The sequence below is a fragment of the Vipera ursinii genome, assembly GCF_947247035.1.
Source record: "Vipera ursinii genome assembly, chromosome: 1".
In the NCBI taxonomy this organism is placed as follows: domain Eukaryota; kingdom Metazoa; phylum Chordata; class Lepidosauria; order Squamata; family Viperidae; genus Vipera; species Vipera ursinii.
This window is the reverse complement of record NC_139512.1, coordinates 303,570,078-303,591,588: the sequence shown is the minus strand read 5'-3', so window position 1 is coordinate 303,591,588 and position 21,511 is coordinate 303,570,078. Positions and strand designations below refer to the sequence as shown.

The window sequence follows — 21,511 nt, the reverse complement described above, 5'->3', positions numbered from 1 at the left end:
TAACAGCTGTGTGGGTACATCTTATCATGCCAGGGTCATGATGACACTTCAAGAGTCAGAATCTTCAAAATCCAGATTCTGTCAGCACTCTGTAAGTGGACACTCTGATTTGATAAGATGTACCCACCACCAGCCAGCTTTATTTGGATGTCAGTTCCCGTACCCTTTTCTGACTGAAGTTCTTCTGCCTCTTTTTTCAGTCTGTCTATTTCTGATAACAGCTCGGAGTTCTTCTTTTCAGATTCCTGTAATTTGCTTTACACAAACAAAACAAAAAGAGAGACACCCAGTTAGTAAGGACGATGATATGGGGTTATGTAATTGTTTGCAGTGTCCTTCAATTAGGAAAATCCCACTGAAGTCTGGATTAAAAAAAATGATTTCAATAAGTATACTTGAAAAAGAAAATGACTTCTGTTTCACTCCCGATTTTGCTTTATAAGCACCCAGTGGAACAAGATGATTTTACGATTAGTTTAAAATGATCACTAATCAATTGTGATTGTGATAGATTGCCATGGTGCAAACCTCCAGTTGCCCAGATGCCCACTCTCTAACTCACCAACTGACCCTTGCAACTTTTTTTCTTTTGCACTTTTATATGAAATACAAAAACTCACACTTTTATGTTCTAAGGACTTCTTTGAGGCCCCAGAACTATATTTGTAAATTATGAATCTTCTTAATAAAAAAGTACATGGCTGGCAACCTTGCAAAAGCCAAGTGATATCAAAGTCATTATAATGCCAGTGCGGGACACAAGACCAAAAGACAAAACGTGCCTTATGTATTTTTGTTCTGTCAGGACACATATTCAGAAGACTGGGATTTGAACTACTACACTGTGAAGTAAGTTTTTCCTTTTTTTCTAATTGCGGTTTGTACTGGATGCTTACATATTCTTGAACTTACTTTAACATTTTTTAACATACATAAATATAATTCTAATGAATCAAGATTTTAAACTATGATTTTCTAATGATTTACTATAAGTTGTATACAGAAATATTTCATCATAAAAGCAGTATTATCAAACAGCATTCTAACATAAAAGAATATTTATTTATTTATTAGCATGATAGAAACTACATAGAACTCTTATCATTACAACTGCTTTCTAATACAACTAATATTTCATTTGTTTTAAACGGTAGGGGTTCATTAGATTTTGCATTTGATGTTCTACTTTTGTAAGTCGCTGAAATCACTGTGTTGGATGTCCATATAATAATTTTCTTGTTAAAATTATGAATAAATAAATGGATGAATAAAAGGAAGGAAGGAAGGAAGGAAGGAAGGAAGGAAGGAAGGAAGGAAGGAAGGAAGGAAGGAAGGAAGGAGAAAGATTTTATATTGTTTCTAACCAAGAACAGATAATCTTATAGTAACTACTTCTAAATGGGAATCTTGCATGAAGAATTTCCTAATTCAGTACAAGAGTCTGAAATACCACAGTTGGAAAGCAATTCTTAAAATTCATCAGGTATTCTAATAGGAATGTCATAGGAATATTGTATGTTAATCTTATTAAGGCTGTAAAAGATGACATCTATTTTATTTTCAGTTAAAATCTTTCAACTGTTTTCAGGAAACAATTATCAAATAAACTGCAAATTATGCACAGAAAACTGAGAGTTTTATGGCAGGCCATCAAACTATTATGTTCAGTTTTTGAAAGCAAATACAATGTAGAATTAATCAGGATGACTCTCAACAGAAAATATTACAAGCTGCCTTAAAGTCTTAAAAGGAATCACTAAATCTTACCATTCTGTTGCAATGTTACAAGCTTTAATTTTATTTAACTCTTCCTGAATGGCTTGCTTGGCTCGTATTTCTGCATCAAGGGCTGACTGTAGCTCTAACCTTGCAGACATATCTAGTTTCGCAAAGCGACGCATCTTCCAAGGCATGTCCTACAAAGAAAATGTTTTTAAATATTATTAGCTAATAATGTATCCCAATCATACCTTAATATTTAAAACTTAATATTTAAAACAAAAATTGTAATATCTTTTTTAGATATTGGGGTGGATCCAGAGCTGCCCTTTTTTTGATATGATACTTATTGTTTATGTAATGGACCAAAATCCAGTGGAAGGAACGGGAGGTAGAAGGTGAAGTTTGTTTGCTTTGCTTTGTGACCGTTTCTCCTTTGTGACTCTGGAGGAACATTGAGCTTTTTGGAGGGTGTAAAGGGAAAGCAAGAATCAGCCAACAATCTCCCACGCCACTTTAATCAGTGAAAGCATTACCTTTTTTAATCTACTTTTTTAAAAGTACGGTTTCACTGGCAAAATACATAGGTTATTATATAGTCTCCCTATTGGGGAGATGGGCAGCATGTAAATTTAATAAATAAAGAGTAAATATTAAACCTTTTTTGCTAAAGACTACATTAAGCATTAAAAGACATTTACAGAGAGGAAAAATGTCATTTTCTGAGAAAAATATTATTTTGTCATCCTCTCACACAATTTTAAAAATAATTATTTATTTAATTATTACTCTCTAGTGCAGGGGTAGGCAACCTCGGCTCTTTTATGACTCATGAACTTCAACTCCCAGAATTCCTGAGTCAGCTATGCTGACTCAGGAATTCTGGGAGTTGAAGTCCATGAGTCATAAAAGAGCCGAGGTTGCCTACTCCTGTTCTAGTGGATTTTTTTTTACAAAAATCCAGAGCGCGCTAAGGGCATATTACAGTTTCATGAATTAAAAATAAAAGAACAGAGGAGGAAACGTAACAGCACTGTAATGGTAATTTACATAGGTTTTTTTCCATGCTGTTTTCCAGGTACAGTTCCTATGAAGTTTACAAATAAAAGCTTTGGATAGGGATACAATTTTAATAGCAACAACAACAGCAGAAATAGTGGCATAAGCAAGATAAGAGTTCTTCTATGGGTGTGGTTATTTTTTAAAAAATGGGAGAAATCACATGAAATTCCTATGTTAACGAAAAAACTGAACTATACTTTACAAATATTTTCATGCTATACCTTGCCATAAATTATAATGATATCGGTATTCAGTGGTGTTTCTGAATTAGAAAACTACATAGTGAATAAGAAGTTAAGTGCCTGGATATATAATCTACTGGTTCTAAACTGGTACAACAGTTGATACAGCTTGCAGTAAGCATTTATTTGATGGCATGGAAAATTATTAGAACCAGTATCATGTAGAAAATCCAAAGCTTACTGTTGCCCTTGCACCCAAGCTGGAGCTCTTCAACGCTTCTAGTTCTTCAGTCATTTTGGAAGCTAAGGCTTGAAGATAACCTCGGGCATCTTTTTCATCACTCACCCTGAACAAACAACGAACAGATTAAAAACTTTAGAAAAGCTAAGGGCTGTATTTGGACATAATTAAATTAGAAAGTAAAAGTAAAGAAGTGGAGAAAAGCAGCAGTGAAATTTTAACACAATTAAACATGTTTATGAAATTATTCCGTTAGCTGAATCTCAAGCTGTGACTATTATGAAATTACTTTGGGAATAGAAAAATAACAGTTTCCTCAAGAAATCAATGCCTGTTCACAACATACCAGCGATACGGTTTGAAATTCTCTTCTACCAGGATGGTTTTTCAATTGTCCAATCTAGATTACACTCTTGGGATTTCTTAGTCTCCCATACAAGTGATAGCTAGATCCAGCTCTATTTAGCTTTTTAGGATCAGCCACTGTACTGCCCTTCAACGTTTCGTGATTTCTTCTGATGAACAGGAATTGAAGGGTGTAATGATCTGTGCAGTTCTTATATCAATAGGAATGAGTCAGAACCGAAAGGAAATGCTTTTTAAAAGTGCGAAGCCAGATTTTTCCATTTTTCCCATTTAGACTACTGCAACGCTCTCTACATGGGGCTGCCCTTGAGGATCACTCGGAGGCTTCAGCTGGTGCAAAATGCGGCCGCACGAGTTGTGATGGGGGTCTCCCGATACTCCCATTTAACACCTCTACTCCGCGAGCTGCATTGGCTTCCGGTTCCCCTCCGGGTGAGATTCAAGGTGCTAGTAATGACCTATAAAGCCCTACATGGCTTGGGTCCGGGATATCTGAGGGAACACCTGCTGCCGGCATCAAGTTCCCTTCGTCCAGTGCGCTCCCACAGGGAGGGTCTTCTCAGGGTGCCACCGGTAAGAGATTGCCGGTGGACGACACCCAGGGATAGGGCCTTCTCAGTGGGGGCACCTGCCCTTTGGAATCAGCTGCCAGTGGAGCTGAGGACTGCCCCCGACCTCCGTTCATTCCGCCGGGACCTGAAGACCTGGCTCTTCGAGCTCTCTGGCCTAGGCTGAGGATTAATCTTATTTTAACTGGGGTTTTATTTATACAGGGACAAATGTAATTTTTTTTAAACTTGTTTTTAACTTTTGTATCTGGTTTTTAATTACCCTGTAAACCGCCCTGAGTCCTTCGGGAAAGGGCAGTATATAAATGTAATAAAATAAATAAATAAATAAAATAAATGTTACTAATTTTTAATCAGATGAGAGCATTCTATTTATTTTATCTGATTATAAGAGGAATATTTTTCCCATGCTGCTTTTTCTAAGGAAAACATCAGCTTTATAGTTTCTGCAGCTTGTTGAAAGGCAACAGTCAAATAAAAGAACCTGAGTTCAGGGCAGGACTGTATGGCAAACAAACATCTTAGAAAAGCTGCTCCCTAGTTCACACAAAGATAAATGATTTAAACATTAAAATAAGATAGAGAATTTGGCCAACCTCTAAGGAACACCACGCTGGTGTGCCTAAGAATTTGACTTCTCCCTCAACAAAACTAATCAGGAAGACAGGGAATCATGGCAAAAAAATGCCCATGGCTCCCAATCCTACAGACTTTTGTGGTTTTGTTTAAGAAGTTGATAGTGTAATTTTAGGGCCTAGTTTGATCTGGTTTCTTTTGAATTGGATTTGTGTGGTTTGATTAAGTTTGATTTCCATGTATAAATGAGTGGCTATATAAATTTACTTATTCATTTAATTTATATGCCACCTATCTCACTATCACGAGACTCTGGGCAGCTAAATTTGGTAAACAAAATTTAAAAATATGCTTGAAAGTATTGAATACTGTTGAGAGATCTAAGTTAAAGACCAGCTGATCAAAAGGCAATTGGGATGAACAATGGCTTATTAAGTGGGAGAAAAACTGCCTTCTGCCAGGCTAGAAGTAACACCCTCTCCTTAATAGCTGTTTACCACCTCCCATATTTCTGGTCACACATATCCCTCAGAAACAATTTACTAGTGACTAGATTCATTTAACAGAGGACTTTTTGAGAAGCAGGTTTAAATGAATCCTAACTGGTCCCACAAGAGTTTACTGCTGTCAATTGAGCATTGCACCCTGCCCAACAAGATGCAGTTCAATGGTGAAAAAGTAAGGTCCTGCATTTAGGCAAGAAAAACCACATGCACCGGTAGAGGATAGGCAGTACTTGGCTCATCAGTACTAGCTATGAGACGGATATAGGTGTCCTGGCAGACCATTGCTTGAGTCAGCAAGGAATGCATTCAAAAGAGGGATTATATTATTATTATTATTATAATTTTATTTGTATACCGCCCTTCTCCCGAAGGACTCAGGGCGGTGAACAGGGCAATACATGTTAAAAAGACAGAATACAAAAATTAATTTTTTTTTAAAAAAAAGCATCAAGATCATAGGAAGTGATGATCTACACCACACTGGTAAGACCATATTTGGAATACTGAGTCCAGTTCTGTCAATATAATACAAAAAGATGCTGAGTTCCTAGAAAGATTGCAGAGAAGAGCAACACAGATGATAAGAAATCTGGAGGCTAAATCCTATGAAGATCAGCTAAAGGAACTAGGAATGTTTAGCTTAAGAAAAAGAAAACTGAGTGGAGACAGTCTTCCAACACTTCTGCCTTCAAGAGAGGAGAGTGTCAATTTGTTTACCATAGCATCTCAGGCTTGTCAGAGGGAAATCCAACCTGGAAATAAGGAGAAATTTCCTGAAGTAAGAACTATTAAGCAATGGAAACTTGCCTCCCAGAGTTGTGGTTGCTCCATTGCTGAAGTTTTTCAAGAAAAGATTGAAAACTATTTGTCTGATGCCTTGGGCACAGGGTTGGACTAGAAGACCTCCAACGTCCCTTCCAGTCCTATGGTTTGCCCATTCAGTATTAATTTTGTGTAAAAGGGATCATTTTCATCTTTAAAGTATCTGAGAAAGTGGCACAAAGTCTGAAGACGAATATTGTGCCTCTGCAGTATTTTATCACAGAAGGAATGGGTCAACATAATCCTGCTGCAGGCATTCTGCAAGTGCAGTAAGTGCAGAAAAGGATTGCTACTATGTGGTTTTTACTGCCACAATATACACCTGAACTTGGTCTAGTAAACCAAGAAGCAAACCTGGTTTGGCATTCTGTCAGAAGCCATTGGGTGGCAATCGTATCAAGCAGCTAATTTGGTATTCTAAATCTTAACTACTTTCTCCACAGAATTGCCAAGCAGCCTGTTGGGAAACTCTCCAAACACCTGTTGGAAACCAATGAAATCCATAAAGTAGCTACAGCAGACCACTGTAGTGGATGTGCCCCTATTATGGAGCTAAGGAGTGCATGCAAGATTCATAATAATCAGATAGAGATCTTGCCAGGGACTGATGTTAATGTCTTATGCCCTCAAATTACACATCAATTACCCCAAAACAAAAAATAGATCCAGTGTGTGACCCTCAATGTAGGTCGATTCCAGGATGACTTGCAACCGCCAAATAAACATGACAGCATGATTTAGAACTGGAATTAGCCTAACTTGCAATATGGTAATTTCATACAGAATCTGATCATCAATAAAATTCCAAATGGAGTTCTGGAAGTGGATGTCTAGAATCACAGCCAAGATAATCAATACATTCCCTTGAATAGATGTAACTGCATCATCTTACATATGTACATCTTTATCCTTAATCACAGAAACATTTTCCATACATAAATGCATTGTTCATTCTTCAGTTCGATTCTGAAACAGTCTTTGTCAGATGCATAATTGTGATTTTAGTTCATATTGTAACTAAATCAATTGTTCAGAATTATTGCATGATGGCCAATTAACTCTCATCTTTATGCAAGATATGCACACATTTAATAACTGTTGGTAAAGGAATCACAACTTTTTAAAATTGTGATCAAATTGTGAAATAACATAATTGTTTTATGTGAAGCCCTTTCGATTCAGGAATCTTGGCTCAGTATAACCACTGGATTGCTTCTACCATTTTTCAGTAGCTGATCTCATTATTTATAAAGAGAGATACATTCAAAAATATATGTAAATATATGACATGATTTTTGACATTTGGAGGAAAATGTGCATCTTTATAATGATAGCTTTTCACTATTATTTTATAACAGAATTGCATTAATTTGATTCTAACTATAGCATAAGGCACTCATTTCTCATGCTAGTAAAGTTATGCTTAAAATTCTACAAACTAGACTCCAGCAGTATGTGGATCGAGAACTACCAGAAGTACAGGCAGGATTTCGAAGAGTTAGAGGAACTAGAGATCAAATTGCCAACATACGCTGGATCATGGAGAAAGCTAGAGAGTTCCAGAAAAACATCTACTTCTGCTTCATTGACTATGCTAAAGCCTTTGATTGTGTGGATCATAACAAACTCTGGCAAGTCCTTAAAGAGATGGGCATACCAGACCATCTTATTTGTCTCTTGAGAAACCTATATGCGGGCCAAGAAGCAACAGTGAGAACTGGACACGGAACCACTGATTGGTTCAAAAAATTGGGAAAGGAGTCCGGCAAGGCTGTATACTGTCACCTTGCCTATTTAACTTATATGCAGAGCACATCATGAGAAAGGCAGGGTTAGATGAATCAAAAGTTGGAATTAAGATTGCCGGAAGAAACATCAACAACCTAAGATATGCAGATGATACCACTCTAATAGCAGAAAGTGAAGAGGAACTAAAGAGCCTCTTGTTGCGAGTGAAGAAGGAGAGTGCAAAACCTGGGTTGAAACTAAACATTAAGAAAACCAAGATCATGGCATCCGGCCCTCTCAATTCCTGGCAAATAGATGGGGAAGAAATGGAGGTAGTGACAGATTTTATTTTCCTGGGCTCCAAGATCACTGCAGATGGGGACTGTAGCCAAGAAATTAAAAGACGCTTGCTCCTTGGGAGGAAAGCCATGGCAAATCTAGACAGCACACTAAAAAGCAGAGACATCACCCTGTCAACAAAAGTGCGTATAGTCAAGGCTATGGTCTTCCCAGTTGCAATGTATGGCAGTGAAAGCTGGACCATAAGAAAGGCTGAGCGCCAAAGAATTGAAGCCTTTGAACTATGGTGCTGGAGAAGACTCCTGCGAGTTCCTTGGACTGCAAGGCGATCAAACCGGTCAGTCCTAGAGGAGATCAACCCTGACTGCTCTTTAGAAGGCCAGATCCTGAAGCTAAAACTCAAATACTTTGGCCACCTAATGAGAAGGAAGGACTCACTGGAGAAGAGCCTAATGCTGGGAAAGATTGAGGGCAATAGAAGAAAGGGACGACAGAGAATGAGGTGGCTGGATGGAGTCACTGAAGCAGTAGGCGTGAGCTTAAATGGACTCCAGAAGATGGTAGAGGACAGGAAGGCCTGGAGGAACATTGTCCATGGGGTCGCGATGGGTTGGACACGACTTCGCAACTAACAACAACAACAAATAGCATAAGGCAAAATCTGCTATGACTTTACAGTGACATATATTTTGAATATTTCTTGAGTTATTTTATGACTACTGTATTGGAATAAAAGATAAATAAAAAAAATAATGAAAAAGTCAAAGCAACACTAGAGTTGTGATCATACTGAAGTTACCAAATTGGAAAGAAATAATTATAACAACAACAACAATTGACAATTTGGGTCCATGGAATGTTTGCTCTGCAGGAATCAGAGCAAATAATAAAAGAACAAGGAATAAAATGAGATTTTGTTTCAACATTTTGTTTTGGAAGAGACCAAAAATATTACAAATTAAATATGCAAATGTTCTTAGTAGCAGAGCAGACCATGTGTCCCCCCGTTTCTGTGTATTTGCAATAGTAAAATATATTAAAAAGTGGAGAGGGATCAGAATAGCTTATATATTATGAAGGTTGAACGTAGTAGAAAAATAAGATTGCTCACACTGACGTGAACTCTGAATGAAGATTATATAAGTAAATTTAAGGTTTAAGAATAAGGCAGTATCCCCAGAGAAAATTAAATCTTCATTGTTTATCTGAAGTGTCCAAGGGTATTATATCATATGCAGGAATGCTATTAAATGCAGATAACTAGTAAATGCATTTTTCCCCTCCAGTCCAAAGCAATGTTTGTATTAAACCCAGAACAATAGCAGCAATTAATATAAATTGGCATATAAAAAGAAGAAGAATGAAAAATGGTTAGGGCGTGCAGTTGTCCTTTTAGGGAAATATGTGATGAAGGCAATATTGCTATTTCCTTCTGTTATTAGTAAAAGAAAGGAACAATCAGTTCCCTGGTTTCAAGATACCAATGCCTCTCCTTTTCTCCCTCTTCACATTCTTTTGAGCCTGCTGCTAACATTCTCTGCTGCATAGTTAATGGCTGGTTAGTTAGCTGGGGAAGAATTAATGTTGGGACTCTCTGAGAGCCTTAAGCTGAGTGAGGGTGTGAATCTATTGAATAGTTGGGTCTCCAGTGATCAAAGAAAAATCCGCACGTGAGAAATGGAACATTCCAAACTCCAAGTCTGTCTCCTCCATTCTGGAATGTCTGTTGTTTTGAGGAAACAATTTTATGTTCTGAAATGCCATTTATCCTAAATAGTTTTAAAACTATCCCAAATAGTTTTTAATAAAGGTGTATCTATTATATTTCAATTTTCTTTTTTAGACAGCAGATGTATCTTCGTCAATAATATTATGTTTCCAATGAATGAATGAGAGACTTAGTAAAATATAGTTGTCAATGTTATATATCAATGTTATAGTTTTTTCTTGTAGCCAAAGTTATAGCAGGAGTTGAAAAAAATATTTCAAATTATGTAGCTTTGATTTTTTTTTAATTTTTTGCTTATGTCAGACTGTAAAGATAAACATGGATCGAGAGACAGAGAGAGAAAACTATTTCTATATAAGGACAGCAAAATTACATTTCAAATAAAAATGCAGATGAGCTAAATATTTCTCTAAAAGACCTCTGTTTGTCTATTTTTAATAAAAAATAAATTACACAGCTGCTATGAAAGCAAGCAAGATGAATAGTAAATATGTTAATCTGATAGAAGATGTTATCATTAATCAATGTTAAATGACTTGTGGAAAAGTTTGTTAAAATTAGACCTAAATATAAAACATTGGGATAACAGATTACAGCAAAAGTATTTTTCCATTAACAATTCTGAATTTATCCCTGTTTTTCACTCTTAGTCTTGTCACTCAGAGAGATGTCTATTTGATATAAACATTTTTACTGGAAAGTCAGTTTGCATTCTATGCTAATAGTTTCAGTTTGAGGAAAGTGCCAAGTGACTGTACCATGTTTCATCCACTTAAAATATTTTAGTATTAGGAACAATAACAGCTCAAGGTTTTTAATAACTCCTTTGTTCTATTATATATTCATGCATGAAACTGCTACAGCTAATGACATATAAGCAAGCGAGATTAATTCTCTTAGGTATGGCTTATGACTTCTTGAAAGGTCAAGAACTTTTGTCTGACATGATTTATACTCCTCTAAGAGGAGTTGGGATTATCAGAAGACTCAAAACAGATAACGAAGCTGCAAAATTATTTTTTGTTATGCAAAAATAATGTACCTTAGCGCATGAGTCACAAACAGAAAAATGTCCTTACCACTGGATGATCTCAGTAATCTGGGCTTCCCAGTGTGCTACAGATTCTTTTTTGTCAGCAAGATCTCTCATCTCTTCTTCAAGTTGTCGGTTACTCATACTTAGTCTTTCATACATTGTTGTAAGCTAAATATATTTTTAAAAAAATATTATGGTGACAATTATGATGCTGCAATAGTGATCTCAAAGTGCTTTCTACTGAGCTTATCATGCATTTAAAAAATCTAAATGGGGCACTAATTACACTCACAAATGTATTGCCCAAGAGTTTCTTACGTTATATATATCTATGAGTATTTTCTTATTTTTCTGCGAAAAAAAGTTGTAACTTCTGAAATTCTCCAAAGTGTCATTACTGATATACTGCCTCTAAAAATAACACTGTAACATTAAAAACATTTAGGCAAATGCTGAATATCTTTTTATTTACTTCAGCAAGAATAGGCTTCAACTCATCCAATAAGAATAGAATAGAATAAAGCTGGAAGGGACCTTGGAGGTCTTCTAGTCCAGCCCCATCAAGCAGGAGGACAGGTGATTGTCCAGTCTCTTTTTAAAAACTTCCAGCGATGGAGCGCCCACGATTTCTGGGAGTAAACTGTTCCACTGGTTGATTGTACTAAGACTAAGACTAAGACTAATTGGTTTGGAATTTTAGGGCTATCTGGAACTGGTAACTTTTCATCTTTAATTTTGGATATGTAGGCAAAACTCGTATACCACTTGAGCATTCTTCTGGATTCATGGCTCCTATTTGAGGAGTAGACGGCAGCTGTGGGTAGGAGGACATTTGTAAAATTTTGTGCTGTGCACCATTTGTGACCTTTCCTGGAAAAAGAAGCACTGCATACCGTAACTCAAGTTTTGATTCCTCTTAAGTTGATTACTGAAATGTGTTTTACATGCTGCTGTCCTTGAAGAACATGTGGAAATTGCAAAAGGTTCAGAATGTGGTGGTTCATCCTACTACATTACTCCTTTGCTTCACTGACCTCTTCTGGATAGAATTTAAGGTGTTGGTTGTTATTTATAAAGCCTTTCCTCCAACTGACTCTACTAATCTCATCAAGTCTGGCAGGAGGTCCCATTGAGTAGAAAATGTCATCTAGTGGGATCCAGAAAGTATGCTTTTTTTTATCACAGCGCCTGTCCCTTGAAATACCATACCATCCAAGATTAGGTCAGCCCAAATATATGATGGTCTGATTCTGCTGGCCTTTTGGAATCTCTTAAGAGCTGTTTGTTTTTCTGGGCATATGTATCAGGAGAGTAGTTGAGCCCATATTTCTTGGTGGCATGGTTTCTTTGGCAGCTATTTTATGTCTTTTTTGTAGATTATTTTAAATTTTTGTTAGCTACCTAGATTTGTGCTTAGCAAGATTGATGAATAAATAAGTTCTATTACCAACTTTACCTAATTCTGCTCAATACATTAATGTATATTTAAACAATATACCACTCACCTTGTCAAGTTCATTGGAAAGCTTCTTGTTCTCTTCAGTCAGTAGAATCTTCTCCCGTTCATATTTATGTTTGAATTCTGTTTCAAACTCTTCCCTTTCATTTTGGCTATGGTAAAATGTGCAACACAGTTATCATACATAAAGTATAATTTCCTCATATATGTTTCATCATAACTTAAAATATACATAAAAACATTAAGATCCCACAGTAACCAAGACCAAAAAGAACATGATAATCCATACAATATGCACTTTTATAACACTATATAATATTAGAATTTACGCTAGCAGATGTTTGCGGTTCCAGTTCATAAATGCCTTATACATATGGATCGTTTGACGTGTGCATCATTATAACCAAAATATGTCTAGGTTTCACTGAACAAAGCCCTTTAATTTCAGAGAGAATTATATTGCGTGGATATTCTAGATGACATTGCTCCTGCTTCACTATTATAATATATAGTCTATGAATTCAAACAGTTACAGTTCAGAATAAGTGTTCTGATTCAGTATGCTTACTCATCTTTATAACACTGCATTTTCAAAATCCTAGTCAGTATAAAAGAAACAATTGCCATATATGGTTTTCAAAATCTGAAAAGCTTGATGCAGAGAGATTCCCATTAGGTTAATAAAGTTGGTTTAATATAACAAAACTCTTGAAACCTCCAAATTCTCATTTATCATTAAGCAGTCTTCTTTAATATGAACATTCCTAAATTTCAGGATAAGTAACATTTTATAGGCAATGAAGAATCCTAAAAGTCTCACATATAATGTGATATTTGAAAAGGAAAACTATACTGTAGATTGCATTTCCTTATCACAAAAACAGCTTCAGATCACTACTTGCTTTCAACCTTTACCTGATAGAATTTGTTTTGTTATATTGTGGAAAAATGAATCACAAGTATCAAAAGTTTATAAACAAAAAGCTGAACTGACAACTTCCCCTACAGTCCAGAAAGTCATTCCACTGGGCACTTGAACTTGAGATACAATAATAGTTGTAACTGGGATCAAGCCATAACTGCGTCTTTCTGGTTATTTTTTTATGGAACAAAATTTTTCCATGGTTTTATTCCATAAAACAAGGTCAAAAGCCAAAGTCATAATTTGGGGGGATAAACACAACCCCAAAAGTAATTAAGCTTGTTTTGTGGCAATTCTGAAATAAAATAGACATCATTTTGTTGTACCTGGGTATCCATCTAGTATAATTTTATTTGAAGTGGATCATATTAGAGTCTTATAATGACAATCACGAATCCTTTAAAAAAACTCTCATAAGTAGTCCTCAGTAAGTACATGAAACAAAGATGAAATATTGTGGATTTTCCTTCCCACCCCATGGTTAAACTGTTTAACCCTATTTGTCTTAAGACAAAAAGGGCCCTGCCTCTAGTTCCTGCCTATTATATAGCTTACTAGCTATAACTGTGATATATTAGGTATAATTTTTATATATCTTTGCTTAGCAAGAACTGAAGGCAATAGGGAAAGCTAGCTGAGAAAATAAGTTTGTTTAACCTATCATGCTTAAACAATCCCCATAATTATGCTTGTGGCACGTATAGGACAGAATTTATAATCGTTCTCCAAAGATACTTAGAAATGTTTATCAGTTTAACTATGAAAATAAAATGTAGAGAAAGGGAACAAAATACCCTGCCTGCAAAAAATTTTTTCCAGCCAGACTCTGACATACAACACAGCATATCTGAACCAATTGTGAATTGGCATGTTGCTAGGCATCTTTTGAAACACAATGCTTCATTCCAACAGTGTTGCATATTAATAACTGCTGTTCAAACTCTGAAGCTGTAATCCAACACCATCCACTCCTCTCTTCAACTAACAGATTCCATGCATATGATGAACATTCTGGGGTAAAGCCAACAAAGATTAAAGCATTAACTCTCAGGGGGATAGATAATGGGTCACACAGCTATGCCTCAGACTGGGGTTTAAGACTAACTTCTCAGACAACAGTTCACTATTCTTCAAATTAAGCATATGATTACATCTTCATTTTGATATTTGTGTTTAGCACAAATTGTCTAGAAGTATTTTTTTAAAATTTATTTTATTTTGCAAAATGCAAAAGATGTGATGTGGAACTTTATGTAAATAACTCTGATGACAGATTTAGAGATCTGATGTTGAATGTTACAACTGAAGATAGAAAGAAATGAAACTGCTTCAGAATAATAAAAGGGAAAAAAATCTGAGTTTGTTATTTGGTGGTTCAAGTGTTAACAGAAGAAAATTAATTTTAGGTGCAACATAGATATGCTTTTCTTCTCTATTTTCTTCTCTATTTCAGCACCCCTGGTCTAAAAAATAGTGGAAGATACAAATCAAGAAGCAGCGCAGTGGGATACATGCTGCAGTTCTGCACAAAATTACTTTAGAATAGTTTTGTTAAATAAGGGTGCCCACAACGAGACTCTCAGTATCATAAATTTGCAATTAAGTATATACTCCTGATATTTTATCAAAATGCAACAAAACAATGTGGTACATATCTTTTTGAGTTGCCATTTTTCAAAAACTGTTTTTACAATAGAATGTCATCTTGGTAATTCCTTTAATAGCCATTAACAAACTAATCAGTATTCTCCTTACAGCATTTTTGCTAGATATTTAAAAATATCTCTCAAAGCAAGGCCTTTAATATGTCTTGATATCAGTATAAACTACAGAAAAACAACTGAAGAAAGATAAAACTAAAATATGTTTTGCAAGAAAAATGTCAAGATTGAGATATAAACTTCATGTACTATTCATTTTATATTTAATTTAAAAAAATAGAAAAAGAAATTCCAATACTATTCATTTCAATTAATCTGTCCTGTTAGAATTGGTACTTGATGTTTATTTCTCACAAATTATCTGTTTTGGTCGCTTTATCAACTGTATTTCCTGACTATTTTAATATAACATCCTTTTGACTCTTTACAGAATCCAATTTTTATTTTCTAAATAAAAATAAAAATATCAATTATAAAATTATAACTGTGATAAACATAACATGAAATATTCAGAAGGGACAGAATTTGGTTAGAGTCAACCATTCAAGTATTCAGTGCTTATTGAAGTGATTTATTAAGCACCAGCTGAATTTCAGGACAATTGATATCTGTAAATTAGCAGTCATGATTCAATAGCATCCCATGGTGGTACAATAGTAACTTATAGATAGATCGTTTACATTTAGTACAGTTGGGCGTAAAACCTCTATACAAGTCAAGTTTGGTTGGAAAAAATACTGTGTCCAAAAGTGTGCAGTGCATTCTAGGAAAGATTCAGAAAAACTACAAGAGTTATTGAGAAGTATGATGAGTGATATTTCATCTTGAATAAAGATTATTGAGATTGGATTCAATTATCTCAAAGTATGTTGCACGGACTCAAAACCATGTCTCTGTTCTCCCAGAGTACAAGATATAGATTAATTATAGGAGCAGAGATTGTAGTTCAAATAGTAGGAAAATATATTCTGTTAATAAGAGTAATTCAGCAGTGGAACTGAATGTTACCTTTCTGGATATGTTCAAGTGAAGGCCAGACAGCTAGCTCTAGGGATTATTTAATACGAATTCCTTCATGGAGTAGGTGGTCCTAAATGTTCCCTTCTAATTCTATAATCTAAATGTGCTTTAAATAATAATGTTATTCCTTGACATAAAGCACATTTTGTGGCCCAAATCCTGTTTCTTTGAATAGATACCATCAATCATAAATATATTTACAAGTCTATTTTTTAATGAACTACAAAAGAAACTGTTAGCAACATTTACATATATAAAGACTACATTCAGTTAATTGGAACAAACTTTGTTTTTGCTAGAGAAATAATTATCAGAATGGAGTTCTGTCCAGAATCTTCCAATTGGGCAAAAAAGAGGAGTATCTGATAAAACCCTATATGATATGGGTCAAGGGTACCTGAGGAGTTCTCTCAATCCAATGGGACTAGCCCATCCCACTTGCTCCAGCGGAAGGGCCCTACTGCAGAATCTTTCTCATGAATTTCAGTGGGCGGGGACAAGAGGAGCCTTTTCTGCTAAGGCCCTGGTGCTGTGGATTGTTCTCTTACCAGAGGTGAGAACTGCTCCTACCCTCTTGGCCTTCTGGAAGCACATAAAAACTTGGTTTTGCCAGTTGGCTTGGGACCACTAGAGGTGGTTGATGGGGTAAACAGAGGTTCTCATCCCTGTGCCATCCATCTCCTTGGTTCTAGTTTTTTATATGGTTTTTAAAATTTTGTTTTTATATTTATTTTGCTATTGTTGCCTTATCAATGATTTTTGTTGTTGTTGTTAGTTGCGAAGTCGTGTCCGACCCATCGCGACCCTATGGACAATGTTCCTCCAGGCCTTCCTGTCCTCTACCATCTTCTGGAGTCCATCTAAGCTCACGCCTACTGCTTCAGTGACTCCATCCAGCCACCTCATTCTCTGTCGTCCCCTTCTTCTATTGCCCTCAATCTTTCCCAGCATTAGGCTCTTCTCCAGTGAGTCCTTCCTTCTCATTAGGTGGCCAAAGTATTTGAGTTTTAGCTTCAGGATCTGGCCTTCTAAAGAGCAGTCAGGGTTGATCTCCTCTAGGACTGACCGGTTTGATCGCCTTGCAGTCCAAGGAACTCGCAGGAGTCTTCTCCAGCACCATAGTTCAAAGGCTTCAATTCTTTGGCGCTCAGCCTTTCTTATGGTCCAGCTTTCACTGCCATACATTGCAACTGGGAAGACCATAGCCTTGACTATACGGATTTTTGTTGACAGGGTGATGTCTCTGCTTTTTAGTGTGCTGTCTAGATTTGCCATGGCTTTCCTCCCAAGGAGCAAGCGTCTTTTAATTTCTTGGCTACAGTCCCCATCTGCAGTGATCTTGGAGCCAAGGAAAATAAAATCTGTCACTACCTCCATTTCTTCCCCATCTATTTGCCAGGAATTGAGAGGGCCAGATGCCATGATCTTGGTTTTCTTAATGTTTAGTTTCAACCCAAGTTTTGCACTCTCCTTCTTCACCCGCAACACCAGGCTCTTTAGTTCTTCTTCACTTTCTGCCATTAGAGTGGTATCATCTGCATATCTTAGGTTGTTGATGTTTCTTCCGGCAATCTTAATTCCAACTTTTGATTCATCTAGCCCTGCCTTTCTCATGATGTGCTCTGCATATAAGTTAAATAGGCAAGGCGACAGTATACAGCCTTGCCGGACTCCTTTCCCAATTTTGAACCAATCAGTGGTTCCGTGTCCAGTTCTCACTGTTGCTTCTTGGCCCGCATATAGATTTCTCAAGAGACAAATAAGATGTTCTGGTACTCCCATCTCTTTAAGGACTTGCCACAGTTTGTTATGATCCACACAATCAAAGGCTTTAGCATAGTCAATGAAGCAGAAGTAGATGTTTTTCTGGAACTCCCTAGCTTTCTCCATGATCCAGCGTATGTTAGCAATTTGATCTCTAGTTCCTCTTTATCAATGATATGGGTAAATAAATATAGTTGCCCACTCTATTCTGCCAATAACATCTGCTCACATCTCCACTTACACTCAGAAGGTTGCCCTACTAACCGGAGCACGCAAGTGTGAAGGAGAATCTTTAAACAAACAAACAAAAAAAGAATTATCTCCTTCATTCAGGCAACAGAGTCTTTCCATTTTACCATAACCTACTATGGATAGAGAGAGACCTTTATTTATAAAGAAAACCCACTCAGAATTCAATCAAAATCAGAGGCAGATATATACAAACTATCTAGGACGGTGAATGTAGTGCATATGTAAATTCCTCTTTCAAGATAATTTACCATCATTGTGCATTACTCTTCATTTTCATCTTTTAAGTAAAACAGATCAAAAGAGGCTATGTAAAGACATTCCTTATTGTATAAATATACTTGCAAAGACCCAACACATTTAAGATACAATCTTTACATATATCTTGACAGATCATAGTGAATCTAATGAATCTATTTATTTGCTATTAATTTTGTTTCAAAGGCTGAAATACATTAATTTGTTACTCTAGGACAGAATATTATTTGGGTATACAAATATAAATATCTGCAGCTGTATCAACTTTTTTAAAATCATAAAAATATCCAAATACAGAGGAATTGTACATGAATGGTCATACCTTTCTCTCCTTGTCTTTTCTAATTTGTCTTTCAATATCAGAATTTCTTTTTTGAGAGCAAGTTGTTGGATCTCTGCATCACGGAATTCCTTCTTCAGATTTTTTAATTCATTAGAATGTATTACTTCTCGTTTAGACAGCTCTTCTTCATAAAAAACAATTTTCTTTTCCAAGTCAGCTTTTAATTTTGTTATTTCTTGTTGATGTTCTGTGCTACTCACCCCTGGAGACCAACCAATTTGCTTCTGCTACAAAAAAGGCAATATCATCCTTGGGTCATTGTTTCAGAGATATTTCCTTATCAGAATCCTCATTCCTCAATATCTTAAACAATGGCAAAGCTTCTAATGCACTTGAAAAGTTCTTAAAAATTCAGGGAGGCAATTTATTTTGCCTGGAAAGTAGCCCATGATAGCCCAGTCAAACATCAGAATTTGACCACAGGAAATGTTTTATGACATTTTATATTATGAGATAAATTGCTTTGTAAGATTTGCCAAATTTCAATTCCACAAGGATCATGCATCCTCGATTTTGGATGTACTCTGTAAGTCAACTCATTTGAAGTATATAGAAAACACATTACTAGAATACCTTAAAATTACATATCTAATGGATATCTACATGAACAAAGGCTATGTTAAGGATGATTGATTTCTATGCATTTTAGTTTGCCTTCCATTTAAAATCATCTCAAAATAAGCTATTGTAAATGATAACATACAAACTTGCAAATCTCCTACCCCTATATCAGACAAAGGCAGTTACATGCTTTAAAATGGTGAAATCAGTAAAGACTAACCTTTAGTCCTTCTAATTCATTTTCCAGCTGCTTAGAATATTGCTCACTTCTCTCACGTAGCTTCCTGTCCTTGGATGCCTCAGCAGCTGCAGCTTCAGCATGAACTTCCAGCTACAAATATAATTTTAAAATCATAAACATTCTTTTTAGCAATGTTTTTTCCTTAGTAATGCACCAGAAACCTCTGGATTCATCTGCATATATAATTCTATCATAATGATAATAATGTCAATAAGCATATTTAGAAGATTAAAAATGAATTGCAGAAAAAGTCTATTATTTAAAATTACCATTGGTTAATCAACCAAAAGACAAACACTTGAATTTAAATTCTTTAAGTGAACTTTTTCATGTAATAGAATCCCTAAGGTAAATCTGTGGTGAGTTTTGGTGCACTAAAAGTGAGTGTGTGAGAGAGAGAGATTAAACTTACTTCCTTCTTTATTCTGTCTGTTCTACGTAGTTCTTGTCGCAAGGTTTCTGCCTTTTGCATCAACACTTCCATCTCTTCTTCTTTATCTCTAACTTGGCGGGTAAGCTTCTGTTTTTGTGAATGCAGTTCAGTAAGTCGCTCATTCATCTCAGAGAATTCTTGCATGGCCAGTTTCCGTTGGCTATGTGCATCTTTCAGTTCTTTGGTTTGTGCCTTTAACCTCTCACTAGATTCAAGCAGTTCCTGCAATCAGAAACAAAATATGACATACCCTTAAATATTAGCTTTCTACCACTAAATAGGGCTAAAACAAGTAAGACATGTAACTATATCTTATTTATTTATTAAATTTATATGCTGTCCACCTCCCCACTAGGGTGTCTCTGGACAGTTTATAGAACAAAAAAAGATAAATAGAAAAGCAATTAAAAATTTAAAGCTACGCATCTTAAAACTTTAAAACTAGCTAAAAAACAGAACTAAGGACATGAATGGCATTGGGATAAGGTCTTCTTACCCCATAAACCACCATCAGCAGTGAGTATTCCCCTGGAAAACTAAGTTTTAATACCCTACTGGAAGGCTAAAAGGGAGCAATTCTCACGTCTGGTGACAGAGTGTTCCATAGAGTTGGGGCCAGAGTGGAAAAGGCTCTTCTTGTCCCCACCCACAAAAATTCTTTAGCAGAAGGGTCTGTAGCATGCCTCTTCCACTGGTGCGAGCAGAGCAGACTAATCACATTGGGATGAGATGGCTCTTCAGATACCCTAGAAGATCCATGCCATACCGACCTTTAAAGGTAATAACCAACAGCTTGAATTAGGCTTGAAATAAAAGTGGTATCCAATGAAGCTTGTGCAACAGTTGTGTTATATATGCCACTGTAGGGGCCCTAGAACTGTTTGCTCCACTTCATTCTGCATCAGCTGTAGCTTTTGGATATTCTTCAAGGGTAGTCCCATGTAGAGTGCATTGCAGTAATCCAACTGAGAGATGACTAGGGCATGACTGTGTGCAGGATCCAGATAAGGGTGCAACAGGCACGCACATCAATTGCACAATGCCCTTCCTAGCCATGACTGCCACCTACTCTTTGAGCAGGAGTTGCAAGTCCAGGAGAACCCCCAGATTGTGCACCAGGTCTGTCTGGGGTAGTGCATCCCCATTCAAAACTAAAGATAATAAATAACCAGATCTGGAGAACCCCAACATCCCCATCCACTTCATCTTGCCAGGATTCGGTTGAAACCTGTTATTCCTCATCTAGGTCCCTACGGTCTCCACACGCTGAGAAAAGATAGCCACAGCATTGCTTGGATCACTTTTTAAAATTTACACAGTAATTTCTATGAAAATACAATCAATATTGTATGGTCACAAGCAATTCCATTAGCAACTGGCCGCTATTTAATCCCTAAAAATCCATATATTATATGAAGTTCAGATTTATCTTTTCCCCAAGAAGAAGGTAGCAAAGGGTGTAGGTTTACTTTTTACTATCTGTTATTACCGTATGCTGATACAGAAAAGAAAGCACTTCTAGCAATTCTTATATAGATTTTCTTTATAGGTGGTGGCTAACGTTAGCCTCCTGTTACTGTCCCATAATAATTGCCAATTATCTAGATTGATACTATAGCCAAAACTTTTGCCCCAAGTTAGCATTGTGTCTTTTACTGGTTCTTCTAGCATGTCTTGTTCTAGTAAATATTGATATATCTTTTTTATCGTTTTATTCTCTGTTCCTAATAGAATTTTAACTAATTTTCTGTGTTCTAATTTTAT

At 36.1% G+C, this 21,511-nt stretch overlaps 1 protein-coding gene across 4 annotated transcripts in view; it reads right to left on the bottom strand.

Annotated features, from left to right (window-relative positions):
• The window catches only part of CDC42BPA (CDC42 binding protein kinase alpha), a 153,062-nt gene that overhangs the window by 50,183 nt on the left and 81,368 nt on the right, over window positions 1-21,511 (bottom strand). For 3 of the 4 annotated variants that reach the window (XM_083376317.1, XM_083376314.1, XM_083376316.1), the window contains exons 13-20: window positions 19,727-19,969; window positions 19,294-19,404; window positions 18,492-18,739; window positions 12,342-12,447; window positions 10,880-11,004; window positions 3,205-3,310; window positions 1,768-1,916; window positions 164-255 (exon numbers count right to left, since the gene is read on the bottom strand). In XM_083376317.1, coding sequence (XP_083232443.1) covers window positions 164-255; window positions 1,768-1,916; window positions 3,205-3,310; window positions 10,880-11,004; window positions 12,342-12,447; window positions 18,492-18,739; window positions 19,294-19,404; window positions 19,727-19,969 — 1,180 coding nt within the window. The remainder of the gene's footprint in view (window positions 1-163; window positions 256-1,767; window positions 1,917-3,204; window positions 3,311-10,879; window positions 11,005-12,341; window positions 12,448-18,491; window positions 18,740-19,293; window positions 19,405-19,726; window positions 19,970-21,511) is intronic. The other variant, XM_083376315.1, reaches the window with a different exon arrangement.